Source organism: Phascolarctos cinereus, unplaced genomic scaffold, assembly GCF_003287225.1.
Source record: "Phascolarctos cinereus isolate Bilbo 61053 unplaced genomic scaffold, phaCin_HiC Scaffold_726;HRSCAF=1367, whole genome shotgun sequence".
Lineage (NCBI taxonomy): Eukaryota > Metazoa > Chordata > Mammalia > Diprotodontia > Phascolarctidae > Phascolarctos > Phascolarctos cinereus.
The window spans coordinates 377,390,198-377,409,175 of NW_027556098.1; the positions used below are offsets into that span (position 1 = coordinate 377,390,198).

Below are 18,978 nucleotides of genomic sequence, written 5' to 3' on the forward strand. Positions count from 1 at the left end.
GTAGGGCAAGGCCCACTTCGCACCTCACACCTCCGTCAGCCTCAGCCCAGCCCTGAGTGCTGGAAAAAATAGGTCACAGGCAGGGGTGGGAAGGGATTCATCATTTCCTCTCCCATCTTTGGGGACAAACACTCTCCATTCATTTAATCATAAAGCTTTTTAATTAGTTTTTTTTTAAATTTATAGTTGCTAAGCTATAGCAACCATAGCCAGAGGGACAGGATGGTAGGAATGGGAAATGGGAAACTCTAAGTCCTGCTGTGTCCTGGGCTTTCTGACTTAAGGGAGCATCTGGTCTGGTCTCCTTCCAGCTGACTCTCCCCCAGGGGTTCCCTTCAGCAACCAGTGAGGGACAGGCTGGGGGTGGGGGTGCTGGTGGGGAGGGGACCCATTCTGTTTCTTCCACCCCTTACTCTCTGGGGTTCAGGGACGATACCCCATTGACCAATGTCACTCCCAGAGAACCCCTCTGCCTCTTGAGAGCTGTTTGCTGCTTTCGGTAAGACAATTTTCTGATATAGAATCATGAATCTATAAATGTGAGAAGTAGAAGAGAGCTCAGAACACAGAATCACATTAGATGACAGAACCGTAGAGGGCATCCAGCCTGACTCATCACTAACTAGGAATCCTGACTATGGCATCTCAAGTAGACTCCACTTGGAGTTCTCTAATGACGGCGCATCATCACCCATTTCACTTTTACAATGTCCCAATTTCCAAAAAGATTTTCCTTATTTTGGTCCTAGTTCTGCTTTCTGGGGGCCAATCAGAACAAAGGCCCTTTTCCATTTGGCATCCCTTCACAATCTTGAAGACAGTGATGACATTTGTCTTAAAATGTCAACTTTCCAGTCTCATCCCATCTTCCTTCAACACATCCTGGCCCAGGATGGGCTACAGTCCCCTCTCTACCCTGGTTATCCTCCTCTGGAGGCACTCCAGTGGAAAAAGAAGTGGTATTGGAGTCAGAGGACCTGGGTTCAGATTCTACCTTTATTGCATATTACTTGCGGAACCTTAAGCAAGACACAGCCTCTTTGGGTATCAATTTCCTCATTTGTAACAAGTAGGGGATGTGCTAGATGGCCTGTGAGGTCCTTCCCAGCTTTGGAGCTAGGATCCTATGATGCCTTCTAAAATGGGCAGCTGTCTAAAATATGACAAAGGAAATCTGACCAGAGTAGAAGACAAGATGATTTGTTTTTCTCTTTCTGGCCACTCACTGTACCTCTGTTAGTATGTTCCAAGATCACACCAGCTTCCTGGCTGCCATGTTTTGCTGGTGAGAGGCCGTGGGGTCTGTTGGGTAGAAATGGAGCCTTGAAGCAAGGAAAATTGAGCCCCACTTCTGACACATGCAGGCTGTGTGACCCTGGGCGAGTCACTTAATTGGTCAATGCTGCAGATCAGCAACGTCCAACTCGAGTAGAAACGCGGGCCACTAAACCATACATAAAGATCCCTGGGGGTCGACTGTTGACTTAGTTGTGTTAACATTGCCTATGCTTTACTGTATTTTTATTTATTTTTGTTAAATTTCTCCCCCATAAAATGGCTGAACAAGCTGTGGTATATAAATGTAATGGAACACTATTGTGCTATAAGAAATGATGAGCAGGCAGATTTCACAAAAACCTGGAAAGACTTGTATGGACTGTTGCTGAGTGAAATGAGCAGAACCAGGAGAATGTTGTACATAGTAACAACTACACTGTGTGATGACCAACTTTGATAGACTTAGCTCTTCTCAGCAATGCAAGGATCAAAGACAACTCCAAGAGGCTCACTATGGACAAAGCTATCCACACCCAGAGAAAGAACTATGGGATCTGAATGGAGATGGAAACATGCTATTTGTTCTCCTTTTCTTTTGTTGTTTTGTTTTGCTTCTTCTTTCTCGTGGTTCCTCCCATTGGTTCTAAATATTCTTTACATCATGACTAATGTGAAAATATGCTTAATATGAATGTATAAATAGAGCCTATATCAGATTGCACACTGTCTTGGGGAGGGTTGGGGAGAAGGAGGGGGAGAAAATTTGAAACTCAAAATCTTATGGAAGTGAATGTTGAAAACTAAAAATTAATAAATAATTTAATAACCCCCCCCCCCATAACATTTTAATCTGGTTGAGGCCATACTCAGGAATGTTGTGGGTCTTGTGTTGGACACCTCTAGAGGTCCTAGGTAACCTTGAGTCTATGAGCTGCAGAGAAGGTGCTGTCCTACACTGGAACAAGCTGTTTCCTTACCCAATTTACCAATGAAACTGCCAGCCCAGTCCCTTGACCTTTCTCAGATGAATTCCTCTCTAGTCCCACCTCCCTGATCTGGTACTTGTGTAACTGAATTTGTTGAACCCACCTGTAAGATTTTAAACTTATCCTGCTTGCATATTGGCTTATTAGATTTTGTCCAACACCCTACCCTACCATGAGCATTTGGGAACCAGGCTCTGCCATCCAATGCATTAGCTATCCTGCCCACCTTTGTGTTACCTGCAAATCTGATAAGAAAGTTATCTCCACTTTTATCTGAGTCGGCGGTCCTCAATCTTTCTGGTCTTAGGACCCTTTCATATTCTTATAAACTACTGAGCTTTTGTTTATGTGGGTTTATATTGATGATACTGTCTGTGTTAGACACTTAAATATTTTCATATTATTAGGAAAATAGTTTTAACCTTGTACATTTCTGCCCCAATCCCACCACAGTTCTCAGGGGCAGCCAGGGATCCCTGGATTCCCCTTTGAGAACTGCCAGTCCAAGTCATCTCTAAGCAGCCCTTCAGCTCCCACTTCCTTAGTAGCTACAGCTATGGAAGACCTGGGAGAGAAAGTCTTCATCATCCAAGTCCTTTGACATTCTCAGATGATTCAACATTAGGCATAGAAATGTAGTGAGAAATACATAAAGAAGCGTCTCCTCTAAGGATCATGGAGCTCTTCCATTGCAATTGCAGCCCTACATGTATTGCCTTCTCCTATGAGAATGTGAGCACCCTGAGGGCAGGGATTCTCTCACTTTTCTACCGGTATCTCTAGTGCTCAGAACACAATAAACACCAATTCTTTTAAGAACACTTTTCTCCTTTCCTTCACCCCTTGGTAGAAGTGTTGAATGGAACAGTGACCTCTGGCGCTGTCCCAAACCCAAACCCCAAAGGCAGGGAATGAAGGGGGTCCTCAACCACACGAGGGTTTGGGGTGCTTGTCGCAGATGGGGTGCCCCGCTTGTCCCTTCGGGGGGGGACGCAGAACACCCTCAAGCCCGGGTTACCTTTTCGTAGTACTGCAGTTCATAGTCGAGGATGACGCCGTTGGGCTGGTCAGGCTGGGACCAGGACAAAGTCATGCTGTCCACTGTCCGGCTCACCTGGTGCACGATGGACACAGCGGATGGGGCTACAAGAGAGACGATGGATTTTAACGGAAGGTCAAACACAATAGCCCCAGAGTAAAGGGAAGGGGCTTGCTGGATTTCATTCCAGTGTTTCTAAATTGTGTGTATATGGCGGGCATCAAATACAAGGCAGTATGGAGTCCAGAAGAAAACATGTAACCTGGAAACAGGAAAACCTGGGTTCAAATCCTCCTCAGACCCTCACTAGCATTGTGACCCTGGGCAAGTCACTTAACCTCAAAGCCTCAGTTTCCTCATCTGTAAAATGGGGATAATAACAACCAAAGCACCTACTTCACAAGATTGGAGTGAGACTTAGATGAGAAAACAGATGTACGACATTTTGCAAATGTTACAAGACTATGCTGACTTCATTTATTATTGTAACCTCAGCAACATTTTCCATATTAAAGGAATTTTCTTGATGCCTTTTGCTTCCTTTACAATTACCACCAATATCCATCTATCACAACTGGTTCAGTTATTCCCCAGTCGATGGGCTCCCCCTCAGTCTCCAATTCTTTGCCACTGCAAACAGAGCTGCTCCAAATGTTGGTATATATGGGTTCCTTTTCCCTTTCTTTGATCTTTTTGGGGTATAGACCTAGCACTGGTATAACTGGGTCAAATGGAATGCACAGCCTAATATTTTGGGGGAGCACAGTTCCAAATTGTTTTTAAGAATGGCTGGGCCAATTTAGAGTGCGTTAAAATACTTGCTATATCACAGCTCCTCTAACATCTGTCATTTTCCTTTTTTGGGGGGGGTACACACAACTTTGCCAATCAGATGGTTGTGTTGTGTTTCAGAATTGTTTTAATGTGTATTTCTCTAACTATTAGTGATTTGGAGAATTTTTTCAAATGACTATTGCTATCCATGCCTCTTCACCCTACGTGAGTCTTGCGCTCTCATAAATACTCTGTGGAAGTAAATCAACTCAAACTGTTGAGGGCACCTTCCAGATCTATTGACCATAAAAGTAAGGACTAGGATTATGTGATTTCTACAGTCCTTTGAAGTTCTGACAGTCTATGTTCCAAGATTTCTTCTGGCTTTGACATTCTGTGCTCTAAGGGCCCTCCCAGCTCTGACATCCTGTGTTCTAAGGGCCCTCCCAGCCCTGACATTCTGTGTTCCAAAGGCCCTCCCAGCTCTGACATTCTATGTTCTAAGGCCCTCCCAGCCCTGACAATCTGTGTTCTAAGGGCCTCCCAGCTCTGACGTCCTGTGTTCTAAGGGCCCTCCCAGCTCTGACGTCCTGTGTTCTAAGGTCTTCCCAGCTCTGACATCCTGTGTTCTAAGGGCCCTCCCAGCCCTGACAATCTGTGTTCTAAGGGTCCTCTCAGCTCTGAACTTCTGGGATTCTGACTCCCTCTCCATGGTTCAGTGCTAGCTGCACTCCCAAGGATAAAATGTCGATGGTTTGGCCTGGGACTGACACCAGAATGATGAGCAGGCTGCGCAGGGTGTGAGAGGCTCATGAAACTCTGGCTCAGGGTGGGACAAGCTGGGAAATCAGGGTTTCATTTCAAGAGCACGGAGAGCCAGAGGGACTTGGCTCGAGGGTAGGCCCAGATGGAGGTGGCAGGAGCAAGAGCTAGGACACGATGGTCCTTGGCCATGCCAAGGGCGAGCTTCTTCTACCTTTTACATGAAAATATGGACAGAGTATCAAGGTGGGCTTTTTGTAACACTTGGGACATCACTGGTGTCATGGAGGGCAGTTAGGTGGTGTAGTAGATAGAGCTCTGGTCCTGGAGTCAGGAAGACTCCTTCCTGAGTTCAAATCTGGCCTTAGGCACTTACAAGCTATATGACCCTGGGCAAATCACTTCACCCTTTTTGCCTCACTTTTCTCATCTGTAAAATGATCTGGAGAAGGAAACGGCAAACACTCCAGTATCTTTGCCAAGGAAACCCCCAATGAGGTCAAGAAGGGCTGGACGTGACTGAAATGACTCAATAGCAATGATGATGTCATTGGACTGGGCGACCTGTGAACTGGGTTCTGTGAGTGGAGATGCTTTAAATCCTTAGACAAGTAATTTAATTTCTCTGGACCCCACTTTCCTCATCTGTCACATGGGGACAGAGATACTTGCCCTACCTGCCTTATAGGATTGGCATGATGAAAGCCTCTTGTCAACCTTAAAACTCTACAAAAATGTGAATGTTTATAATTTCCATTTCTGGTTCTCTCAAAGCTGGATAGATAAGTATTCTGACTTTGCCATGATTGAGTTTCCCCTTCTGGAAAAAAGAGATAATAGTAGGATCATAGGTGGCACAGTGGATAGAGCACCAGGCAAGTCACTTAACACTGTTTGCCTCAGTTTCCTTATCTGCAAAATAAGCTGAAGAAGGAAATGGCAAACCACTTCAATATTTCTGCCAAGAAAACCCTAAACAGGGTCAGGAAGAGGAGGACATGGCTGAAACAACTGACCAACAACAAAGGTTTACAGGTAGCGATGATTTTAGAATAGAATGTTATAGCTGGACAGCACTTCATGATTATACACAAGCGAAGTCTGACATGGGTTTAAAAACTGACTTTACCAGGACAAGATGGCAGAGGCAAGATAAGACAGCAGTTTGGCTGAAAAAGATTTGGGGTATTTAGTGGACCATAATCTCAGTATATTTCAACATTGTGAAATAATGATCTTGGGCAGCTTTAAGAAGAATGTAGCTTCTGGGAACAAAGAGGTGAGAGTATCACTCTCCCCTGCCCTGGTTAGGCCATATCTAGGATACAGCGTTCAGTTCTGGGTGCCACGGTTTAGGAAGGATAGTGGTTAGTTGGAGAAAATTAAGAGGAGGGCAACCATGATGGTGAAGGGCCATAGGAGCTGAAACAACTGGGGATGTTGACCTTGGAGAAGAGAAGACTCTGGGCAAAAGCTTGATTACTTTCTTTAAGTGTTTGGCCCCAGAGGGAAGAGTAAAGAGTAATGGGTAGAAGTTATTTGATAGTAGCAACTTTCTAACAATTAGAGCTGCCCTAATGCAGCATGCGCCCCCTTGGCACATGGTGGGTTCTTCCTCATTGGATGTCTTCAAATGGAGCCTGGATGACCACTGGTTAGGTAGAATGTCATGGGGATTCATTTCTAGCTATGGTTTGAACTAAAAGGCTACATCTCAGGTTGTTTTCAACCCTGAAATTCTTTGATTCTGCAAAACGGTCTAGTCTAACCCTTCACTTTTCAGGAGAGGAGAGGTTCTTGGCCAAAGTCTCAAAGGCAGAAGAAGTGGGACAGAGATTTGAACTCAGGCCTCCTGATGCCATGCTTGAGCTCTCACTGAATCAATCACATAGTTGAGAAGATTGGAACATTCTTTCCCAGATAGGGTGCTCTGCTGGGCAAGAGTGGCTGGGAGTGCCTTGTCTCTTTGGTTCATATTGGAGGGGGATGGGGAAGCCAGAGGGGAGTGGGGATATTAAGGATAAGCCCTGTTGCTTCCTCTACCAAGTAACTGTTTTGATCAAGCAACCCCCTCTTCAACCAACCTGATGTCCTACTCATCATCAAGTGGTCCAGCACTGACAGGGAGAGGAAATCAGGATCCAAATTAAAGGGAGAAGAAGGAAAGGCGGGGAGGGGAGGTAGAGGAAGGCAAAGGCTGGAGAGGGAAGAGGCCTGGAAAGAAAAAGGAGTCAGAATAAAAGGGGAGAGAGGAGGAAAGCTGAGAGATAAAAGGAAGGAAGGAGATAAGAGGTATGTAAAGGAAAGGTAGATGGAGAGGAAAAGAAGGGTCAGGATAAGAGAGAAGAATGGGGGGATAAAGGAAGGGGAGGAGAGGGACAGGGAAAGGGGAAGGGGAGAGAGGGAGAGTCAGAGGCAAAGGCAAGAGGAGAAGAGAGAAAGCTGAGGAAGTAGGTGGTGGAGGTGGGGGTGGGAGAGAGAGAAGAGAGAGAAGGAAGGGGCTGGAAAGAAAGAGAAAATACTCTATAATTGTAGAGATGCTTAAGGTTGACAAAGCATCGCATACAAGGGGGAAAGGGCCAGGAAATGGAGGGGGAAGGAAAGAGAGGAAAAAGGGATGGTGAGGAAGAGAGAGGAGGAGGAGGAGAGGGTGAGAGAGGGAGATTTGGAGAAGAGACAGCGGGGAAGAGAGATAAAGGAGGAGAGGGAGAGGGTAAGAGAGGGGTGAAAAAAGGAGAGGAGAGGGGAGAAAAGAGACAAGGGAAAAGGTAAGAGAGGAGGAGGAGAAAGAGGGCAGAAGAGAAAGTCGATGATGGAAAGGCTAAGTGAGGAAAATGAAAAACTTCAAAGAGGCAGAGTGGAAAAGGGAAAGAGAAAAGGAATGGAGAAGAGAGGGGAGGTAGGAGCCTGGCATGAGGAGGGGTAAAACTACTGTCCCATGATGCTTTGGGGACACTTTGATGTTGAGCTGAAATTAGACCAAAAACCCCAACCCCAACAATAACCAACCCACCCCCTCCCTACCCCCAAGCCAAGTCCTGACTCTGTCACTGCTGTCTTCTGGTTTCTTTCTCAGGCTGGCCTTGTGTGAGGACTGGAATGCTACATTCTTCTTCAGGCTCCCTGAGGACACAGTCTTCTTTGTGATGACTGTGAGGCAGACTTCCATCCCCTCCAGTCTGTCACCAGTCAAAGCTGAACCTTCCCTCCTGGGGTCTGACCAAAAATAATCCCTCCCCTTCTGGGGTTTCATAATTACCAGGAGAAAATCATCAATGACTTGGAATCAGGGATACTCTCAGCTCCTTTCTCTCAGACACCACAGGAAGGGGAGGAGGAGAGGGAGGCAACTTAGGGAGCCCAGAGGCAGAGACACCCCCTTAGTCCAATAAACCCACTCAATCCCCCCTGGACAGTCACCAAAAGCAGCCCTTTCCAGGTTAGGGGATCAATCAGGAGGCAGACGCCAGAGAGCTGAGGCCACAGCCGTCTGGGGAATACGGCAGGAGCTGTTTCCACTGGGAAATCTTGAACATTTGTCCCCATGAGACAACTGGGATTACAAGATTCCTTCTACGTCAGCCACTCCACATTCTAAGGTCCTGTAAAGCTCAACTACACTTTGTTCTAAAGTCCTTTTCAGTATAAGTCTGTGTTCTAACATTTTATGTTAGAAAACCCCTTCCAGTTCTATTATTCTATGTTCTAAATTCCATCTTTCTACCATTTTCAGCTAAAACATTCTTTGTTCTAAAGTTCCTTCCAGCTCTAATAGTCTCAGTTCTCAGGCTCCTTTCAGCTCTATGTTCCAAGTTCCCTTCCAAATCATATATTCTTTGTTGTGAAGTTCCTTCACTTCTGATTTTCCACCGGATGTTTTAATGTCCACCTCAGCTCTGACATCATACATTCTATTTTTTTAAAAAAATTATGTTCTAAGGTCTCCTGTTCAGCTGTGATATTCTATTTGCTAGAGTTTCTTCCACTCTAAAATTCTACGTTCTAGGTCCTTTACAGCTCTGAACATTCCATGTTCTAAGGCCCCCTTCTATCGCTGAAATTCTATGTTCTAGGTCCTTCACAGCTCTAACATTCTATGTTCTAAGGCCTCCTGCCATCTCTGAAAATCCTGTGTCCTAAAGACCATTCCAGTTCTGTATTTCTATGTTCTGAAGTCTGTTCAGTTCTAACATTCTTTGTTCTAAAGCCCTTTCCATTTATATTTTGCTTTAATATTCTATGTTTTAAAGCTCCTTCCACCTCTGCCATTCTTTGTGCCAAGATTCCTCCCAGCAACAGCAACCTGTGATTCCATGATTCATTCAACTACCCGCTTCCTAGGCAGTGTGGGGTACTAGAGTTTGCTGGAGTTAGCTATTATCATAACCTCTCAAAGCTAATTTCCTCTTCTGGAAAAATGGAGAAAATAATTCTTGTACAAGTCACCTTGCAAGGCTGTTGTGAAAGAAGTGCTTTGTAAACCTTAAACTCCTATCAAAATGTGAGTCGTCCTTGGGTCCTAAATCATGACTGTCTCCTGTTGAAGGCCGGCCATTTGGGGGAAGGGGCTGGCTGACATTTCTAAACTCTCCCACGCATACCAACTACTCATTACTTGAGCAAAATCCACATTGGGGCTTCAACATTTTCCTGATATTTCGTAAGCACACTCTTGTTCTGTAATCTTAAAGGAGTTTTCAGATGCATTACCTGATAAAAGAGAAGATGGGACAGGTATCATTATCCCTATTTGATAGATAGGGAAAGTGCATGGCAAGAAGGGGAATGTCCGTGGCAGAGCAGAACTAGGAAAGCGCTTAGGAAGTGGAATGTCAGAGTTAGGAGGATCCCTTAGAACCCAGAATGTCAGAGCTGGGAGGAGCCCTTAGAACCCAGAATGTCAGAGCTGGGAGGAGCCCTTAGAACCCAGAATGTCAGAGCTGGGAGGAGCCCTTAGAACCTAGAATGTCAGAGCTGGGAGGGCCCTTAGAACAGAGAATGCCAGGGCTTAGACGGGCCTTAGACCAAAGAAATTTACAGCTAGAAAGGACTAGAGCCCAAACTTTCAGAGTACAGGGCCCCTTGCTACCAAACCATGTGGCTTGCCCTTGGGTTGGTGATCTCTTCCCTCTCCTCGTCTCTATGCTTTTTGCTTGTGATCTGCCATCCCTGAACGGGCCCACAGGATCACAGATCGTGTGGGCCTCTGATTTCAGAGGTCATTTAGTACAAGTTCCTCCTTTCACAGACAAGGAAAGTGAGGATGAGTAACTTGACAAACGTCACACAGCTAGCACGTGTCAGGGGTAGAAGGTGGATCCAGGCCTTCCTGCTCCCAAGTCCTACCATCTACCCACTAGCACACACTTCCTTCCCAATGCTTCCTTTCTGCCTGGTCTTTTTTCCTTCAAGGCTCAAGCCTGGAGCCCCCTCTCACAGGAAATGTTTCCCATCCCCTCTGGGTGAAAGCAGTCTCTCCTGTCTGGGCCTCTCTCCTCCTCTGGTCTCAGCTCTCCCTTGTACCACGATGATCCACATATTCATCCTTTATAAACACTCTGAGAGCATTGTGCTCATGTCTAGGCTTTGCAACCACCTGACTGCTGTGGAGGGCCCCTGAGGACAGTCCAGTTCCCGAGCCTCCCTAAGTTTTGCTCTCATCCATTCCCACTAGCTGGGCCGTGACCCAGTGGCCTCCAAGGCTCTTCGCCCAGCTGGCAGACAGGAGGCTGCGTCCCCTTGAGGTGTCCGCACAGTCACAGCGACCCCATCCCTCTCCTGGGTTCAGCTGGCAGCCTTTAGTTACGGGCACGATAACCCCCCCCCCCGGCTCTGATCATGGTAAGCCCCATAACCCCAGTCCTGGCAGGGAACTGACATTTGTGGGAGAAAGGATCAAGGCGGAAAGAGACCCCCACCAAATGCTGAAGGCCATTTCCCTGAAATCCAAAGGGATTAACAGTGGGGAAAAAGAAAACAGCTGGGAAATCTCCAACAGGCTGACTCCCCCCAGGTCTCAGCTTGCTCTACCCCTATCCCCCCCTGCCTGCCTGCTTTAGGGTGTCAGGTTTCGGGCCTGGGAGCAGCTTTCCTTATAAGCCAGTCAGTGGGGAATTCTGGCATTTTCAATTACCAGCATGCCTCACTGGCAAGGGGAATAAGGTCAGCTGTGCCCCTTGACCTTTACACAGAGATAGGACTCTGGGGAGAGCATACAAAGAGAGGCTTGTGGCTGGGATGGGCCCAGCCTTCTGGCTAGGGGGAACGGAGAGAGAAAGTGATGACTGCCCCAGGGGCCTGCTCAGTAGGGGCAGGTGGTCCAGAAACCCTGATTGACTATCTGAAGCCTCCCAGAGGAAAACTCATTTGCTCATTCATTAATTAGCTGGGTGGCCTTTCACCAAATCACTTCCTTTTGGGGGGCCTCAGTTTCCACATATATAAAGTGAAGGGCTGGTATTAGAGGAAACATTACAGTGGACCACTCTGGGCTTCAGTTTTTTCTTCTATAAAATGGGAGGACTGGACTCCAGATGCTCTCTTTATCAGCTTTAACAGTCTATTTGTCCCTAAGGGGCCTGTCCAGCTCTGACGTTTTATGTTCCAAGAACCCTCCCAGCTTTAACATCCGTGTTCTAAGGTCTCTTCCAGCTCTGTTATTTTATGCTCTAAGGGAATTCCCACCTCTGACATTTTGTGTTCTAAGAGCCCTCCCAGCCCTGACATTTTATGTTTTAAGGGCCCTTCTAGCTCTGACATTCTGTGTTCTAAGAGCCCTTCCAACTCTGACATTCTGTGTGCTAAAGTCTCTTCTGGCCCTGTTATTTTATGCCCTAAAGGAATTCCCAAATCTGATATTCTGCTTTAAAGTCTTCCAGCTCTGACATTCTGTGTTCTATTATTCTTCATTCCAAGATTCCTTTCAGATCTAACACTGTGATTTTTTTAATCAATTCAAAGAAGACTTACTACAAAACCTATTTCATGCCAGACATGATCCTATCTACAAGAACACAAATGAGCCAGTCTCCCTGCCCTCAAGGAGCCTACCATCTCTAGGCCAAAGATGTACTGAGGGCCTACTTTGTGCCCAGGCCTGTGCTAGAGAGACACGATGTCTCTCTCATTTTCCAGTTGGGAGACTGGACTCAGCTCAGCTGAACACTAGAGGCCAAGATGAGGTAAGACTGCATGTTTTTGAACATGGGTGCCATCTCTTTGAAAGGGAAAATATACAAAACAGAAAAAAAAATACTATAAAGTAACAGTGACTTGAGACTACCCACTCAGGTTTTAGAGAAGCCAGGCCTGGGGAAAAAGGCAGCCTAGATTTGCAGCAATACTGTTGTGAGGTGATCAGTGCCAAAGGAAATGATGCTGACAACAGGAGCTGCAGGATTTCAAAGGAGGCAGAGAGCAGCATGAACTTGGGGCACTCAGAAAAGGCCCCAATCTCATCTCTGAGACCAGACCAAGAGCCTTGGGAACGGCAATGTCCATTTGGTGAAGCGCCCCTGGGGAGATGCAGCCTGGTAATGGCCCCAGCAGGGGCTGCGGGCACAGCTACTGAAGACCCAGGAAAGAGCGTTATCTCAAGTCCCCTCCCAAAAGGTTCGATGTCAGAAAATGAAATGACTGAATCAATGGAAGTGACATTAAGTATGAGGCATTATCATCGGCTTTACCAATGACCTTAAAAGGACCATGGGACCTTTCTGTCTGACTCCCAGCTAAAATTTCCTATATGAATTGACTCCCTCATTAGAATGTGAGCTCTTTTAGCACAGAGAATGTCTTTTTTCTTTTTAAATTCTCAGAGCTTAGCACAGTGCTCTGCACATAGTGTTTAACAAATTTTTCATTCATTCATTCATTCATTCATTCATTCATACCATGTGGCTCCAGTACCAACTTAAAACTCTTTTTAACCATAACTGATAAACCCACAAGGCTTTGAACTGCAGTCAGTGGGAGTTTCTTCACCTATAGTGGCTAGAATGCTGGAAGACCTGGGTTCAAATTCTGCCTCAGGCACTTCCAAGCTGTGTGAATCTGGGTAAGTCACTCCTCTCTAGGCCTAAGCTTCTTTGTCTTGAAGATGAAAGGGTAAGGACTCATCCTTGGATGTCCCTTCTAGCTCTAAATCTGTAATTGTATGCTCCTGTGACCTTCAAAATGTCCAGGTGCCCTCCTGATTTTTGAGAGGGAAACAATTGAGAACTATTTCATCATCAGTGCTGGGGATGGCTGATAAGATACAAATATGTGTGCTATATTTGAGTAGCCACTTAATAAAAGCTACCTCTAAAATCTTATGTAGAATCATAGATGGCCAGAGCTGAGTTAGGAACCTTAGAACACAGAATATTAGAGATAGGGGGGAAGAGAGTACCTTAGAACAGAGAATGTCACAGCCAGGTGGGACCTCAGAACCTAGAATGTCAGAGCTGGGAGGGGCCTTAGAACCCAGAATGTCAGAGCTGGGAGGGGCCTTAGAACACGGAATGTCAGAGCTGGGAGGGGCCTTAGAACACAGGATGTCAGGGCTGGGAGGGGTCTTAGAACACAGAATGTCAGCTGGGAGGGCCCTTGGAACATGGAATGTCAGAGCTGGGAGGGCCCTTAGAACACTGCCCCATTTGATCTTCACAACAGCCCTGGGAGGGAGGGAAGCCAAGCATCCCCACGGCTTGCTCCACTTTCCCATATTGAGTCTCTGTGTTTCTGCCCTATGGGGTTGTTGGGTGGATCAGATGAGATCACAGATTAGAGGATGCTTTGAACAGTTAAACGGCTAAACACATGTAAGGGCTACAGTCTGGTGGGCAGAAGAGGGAGGCAGCACTGGTCTGGGCAGCTGGAGGTCTGGGTTCTAATTGTAGCACTGCCATCGACTGGCTGGGCCATTTTAGACCAGCCACATGGCCTTTTGGGGCTTTGGCTTCCCCGTCTGTAACAAGGGGGCTTGATTAAGCATCTCTAAGGCCCTTCTAGGGCTGACATTCTATATGTTAAAGTGATTTCTGGTGCCAATATTCTATTTTTTATGTTCTAAGAGTCCTCCCAGTTCTGACATTCTGTGTTCTAAGGACCCTCCCAGCTCTGACATCCTGTGTTCTAAGGTCCCTTCCAGCTCTGACATCCTGTGTTCTAAAGTCCCTCCCAGCTCTGACATCCTGTGTTCTAAGGTCCCTCCCAGCTCTGACATCCTGTGTTCTAAGGTCCCTCCCAGCTCTGACATCCTAGCTTTGACATTCTTGGCTCTCAGGTCCTCTTCCACTACAGTCTATTCATGTTGCAGCTGAGATCTTTCAAACTGCAGTTTGTGGTGAAGAGCTTTGGACTTTTGGTCAGAGGATCTGGCTCTATCTTTTATGACATGCGTGAAGCAGGTGAATCACCTCACCTCACCTGGAAAATGAGGATGTTATTCCACAATGATCTCTAACGTCTCTTCTGCTCACATCTGATTAGCCTGTGAATCAGAAAACTTGGGGCTGCCTCTTACTAGCTTGTGATGACAGGCACAAGCCTCAGTTTTCTTTTCCATAAAACTGGGAGAATAATTTTTACTGGGATTTTCTGAGTTCGAAATGAGAAAATGGACATGAAAAAACTTCGGAAAGTGGAACATCACTTACTCCGTAGTCTTTTGCTCAGGACTGCTCAGCATCCCGCTTCCAGGGAGCCAATTTTCCCTCCCCAACCTCTGGTTGCTGCATCCACTCTCCCCTGTCTCCCTCTTGCCTGCAGCACTGGAGGAGCCTCAGTAGGAACTGAGTGAATCCATGGCCAGCCCTGACTCCCCACTGTGTGAAGTGCGAGGCAAGGATTCCCAGGCCTCCAAAGAAGAGGGCATTCTCCAGCAGGCAGGGCCTGCTTAGTGATAATGAACGGAGCGTTGTCCCCCAGGTGGCGGAAGTGTGAGCCCTCAGGAGTGAAGGTGCTCCTGGAGCACCCGGGGAGGCCCCCAGCCTGGACGTGCTCCCCGGGGGCGGCAGGAGCTGCCCAGGGCCCAGGCTCTCTGGCTGCCAAGCTGGCAAAGTCACAGCTGAAGTATTAATGGAGCAACAGCTTCTTAATTGCAAGGTGTGAAATCAGCGCTAAATTAGACAGCTTAGCCAACAGTTTACAACTAAGTTTGTGGGAAACCATCAGCCCTGTCTCTAATCAGTCTTGGACCCAAAAATAGAATGGCTTCATTCTGTTCAGTCTCATTTTTGTATGTGACACTCCCTCCTTCACACGGGTGCACACGTTCACACCAGCAGGCCTGCTCCCCATGTGTGTCCATCTAACATGCTGGGGGGCTCACTCAGTTTCTCCTGGCAGAATGAGGGTGCTACCATGGTCTACTCTGACCTTTTTTTTTTATTTGCCGTGACAACCCAGGCACTGGGAATCCAAAGACAAAAAAGTGAAACAATCTCTGACCTCAAGAAGCTTGCCTTCTACCGGGGAGTGGGGCAACCTGGGAGAAAAGCAAGATGCCCATACATACATTCCAGGCAACACGGGGGAAAGGCAAGATGAACAAATATACATCCCAGGTAACCTGGAGGGAAAGGCAACATACACATATATACATCCTGGCCTAGATGTGCTATATAAATATATATAAGTATATACAAATAAACACATGAATCTGTTCACGCACGTAATGCTCCCACATACAAACATAATAATCATGTCTACACCTACATCCAATCCTGGCTTTGCCCCTCACTAACTAGGTGACCCTTGGCAAATCTCTTAACCTGGAGTAGATTGAAGACCTTAGAGGATTTCTTGTGCCAAGCTTCTTTTTTTTTTTTTTTACAGATGTGGAAACTGAGGGCCAGAGAGGCTAAGGTCCAAGGTTACATAGGTTCTCTGTGTCAAAGGAGGGATTTGAACCCAGCTCCTCTGACTCTAGAACCAGTGTCCTTTCCATTGAACCTAGTTTCTACTCAAGGAAAGTTTTCTCGTAGCTTGAAATCCTATGAACTTGTGAATTGGGGCCAATGGGTCGAAGACAGGCAAATTTCATTTCAATGTAATAAAAAATCAATACCCCTTAATCATAAGAGTTGTCCAAGGAGTTCTCTCCTACATTTTCCATAGGATTTAGTGCTGCAGGGGTTCTGAGAGGCCATCTAATTCATCTCCCCTTGCCCATTTTAGAGATGAGAAAACTGATGTCTCAAGAAGTATAGATACGACTTCCTCATCACTGTTGTTCAGTCATTTCGGTTGTGTCCAAGTCTCTGTGACACCATTTGGGGTTTCCTTGGCAGAGATACTGGAATGGTTTTGCCTTTTCCTTCTGCAGCTCATTTTACAGATGAGGAAACTAAGGCAAATAGGGTTAAGTGACTTGCCCAGGGTCACATAGGTAGTAGGTATCTGAGGTTGGATTTGAACTCAGGAAGGTGAGTCTTCCTGACTCGAGGCCCTCTGCACACTATGGCACCGCCTAGCAGCCTCATGATGACTATAATAATGTATATATGAAAACAACACTAAAATGAAGCTAAATGCTGTGTTATTGGCACCAAAGAGAAGCTGCCTTTTGGTGAGAGGGGTGGGAGACTGTAGGTGTGGAATGCTGCTGCATATATGGTGTCTGGTTTTTTTTTTTGCTTCATTCCCCCCCCCACCCCGATTAGAGGAAGCTAATCACGTGGGGGGAAGGGAAGTGCTTCCTATTACCTCCCTTCATATGCTTTCTTTTGTCAAAAAAACCCCTCATTTATCTTGTTAAATATTTCTCAATTACATTTAAAAAATTTACCATCCATTTAAAAAAATTTAATTTCCAAATCTCTCCCTTCCACCCTTTGAAAAGACAAGAAATATGATATCAAATATCCATGTGAGATCACTTTATATATTTCCCATTCAAGTCACAGTGGCCTGCTAACCAGCCATTTCTTGTCTAGACATTCCACCTCCCACCTCCAGACCTTTGTACACATGATTCTTCATGTCTGGAATGCACTCCAGCCTTGCCTCCATCTCTCAGCATCCCTAGTTTCATCTGAAACACAGTTTGGGTGCCGCTTCCTGCATGAGGTCTAGCACAGGGCCTAGCATACAGTAGGCACTCATTTGATGATGTAACACAATACCTAAATGAAACTTAATCACAATATGTATCATAATATGTAATATATATCATATATACCATTTATATCCTATATTATATTTATTTATATTCTATATATTTATATGATCATTTATAAAGTGGTTTCCTCATAGCAATCCTGAGAGGTAGGCAGAACAAGTATCACTGTGCTCATTTTACAGATGAGGAAACTGAGGCTTAGGGAAATTAAGTGACTTGTCTATAGTGCCCCAAATAGTTAGTGGCAGGTCCTGGGTCTGGGCCCAGGGATCCTGACTCCTAGTTGAGAAGGTAACCTGGGGATTGACCCTTCTGAATATGCTGGTTAGTCATGAGCACTGATGACCCCTTCCCATAGGCAGGTTTCAATTTCTTACCTGCCTGATTGGTGGTGATGTTGACGGAAGCAAACTGGGGTGAGAAGGGACTCTGGTCAGTGACTCCGTTCACCGCCTGGATCTCGAAGGTGTACTGGGTGTGGGCCAGAAGGTCGCTGATATAGATCCGGGGCTCTGTCAGACCCAGCTGTCTCGGGGCAAACTGCACGTTGTCCCCGCAGCGGGTACAGGCGCCCCGGCCCGAGCCGCAGCTTTTGCAGATGATGTTGTAAACCAGGTCCTCTCGGCCCCCCGAGTCCCGGGGCGGAGTCCACTCTAACATGAGTGAGGTCTCATTGATGCTGGAGATGACAGCCTGAGGCGCAGAAGGGATGGCTGGGGAGAAACAAAGGAATCTGTTAGTGGCTGGTCAGAGGGAGGTCTCCTATTCCACTACAGAAACAGCCCATACACTGTTGTACTGTGTTTACTCAATGTGAACAAAGAACTTCTTAAACCTTCAGACATGGATCTGACCATGTCACTTCCCTACTCAAAAACCTTCTGAGGCTCCCTATTGCCTCTAGGGTAAAATACCAAATCCTTAGTCTGCCATTTAAAGCCCTTTACAATCAGGATCTTTCCTAATTTCTTTCTAGTTTTGTTTCCTATTGCTTCCCTTCATACACTTTCTGTTCAAGTCAAAGTGGCCTGCTAACTAATCATTTCTTGTATAAGACATTCCATCTCTCACCTCCAGACCTTTGCATACACAGTTCTTCACGTCTGAAACGTACTCCTTCATCACTTCCACCTCTTAGAATCCCCAAATTTCATTCAAAGCACAGTTTGGGTGCCACTTCCTACACAAGACCCACACAATAGGCATTTAATAAATGCTTACTGACCGACCTACCGACTTGTTTCCCCAGTTGTTAGTGTTGTCACCTGCTTGAAATCACTTTGTAGAGAATTACTATTTACTTATCTATCCCTCCCTCCCTGCAAGAATCTCAATTCCTCCAGGGCAAGGACCGTTCCATTCATTCCCTTGCACATTCAACACCTAGTACAATGTCTTGTACCTAGTAGATGCTTAATAATTGTTGAACTAAAGTCTGTTGAAAATAGTTGCTACCTAATCTCTGTTGGCTCCCAAGGACTATTCAACACCAAGAAAAACTTTGAGCAGCCTCCTCTCTGCATGCCCTTTCTCTCCCCATCTTGGATTTCCTCTCCCCCTCTTTCCTTGCCTTGCCATCAAACTTTTGGCTCACACCTGGAATGCTGCCCTCACCTCCTCCCTCTCCCTTTTCTCCCAGGTGACATCTTACTCATCCTTCAAGACCCAACTCTAAGAATACCTTCTTCCATGAAACTTTTTCTAAGCACCCCCTCCCTTCACTAATATCTTTCCTAATACCTTTCAATCCTATTACTCCCCTTCATACGCTTTCCATTCAAGTCAAAGTGGCCTGCTAACTAACCATTTCTTGTATAAGACATTCCATCTCCTAATAGCTAGTATTTATACAGCACTTTAAGGTGTGCAAAACCCTTTAAACATGCTCTCTCATTTGGTCCTACACCAACCCTGAAATATAGGTGCTATTATCATTATCATTCCCATTTTTACAGACCAGGTAACTAAGGCTAGCAGAAGTTAACTTGCCTAAGGTCACCCAGCTACTACGTGTCTGAGGCAGGATTTGGGTC

At 46.0% G+C, this 18,978-nt stretch overlaps 1 protein-coding gene across 1 annotated transcript in view; it reads right to left on the reverse strand.

Moving 5' to 3' along the window:
* EPHB2 (EPH receptor B2) overlaps positions 1 to 18,978 on the reverse strand; it is a 134,892-nt gene that overhangs the window by 38,445 nt on the left and 77,469 nt on the right. Inside the window, 2 exon segments of the mRNA XM_078146218.1 lie at positions 3,283 to 3,407; positions 17,323 to 17,658. Coding sequence (XP_078002344.1) covers positions 3,283 to 3,407; positions 17,323 to 17,658 — 461 coding nt within the window.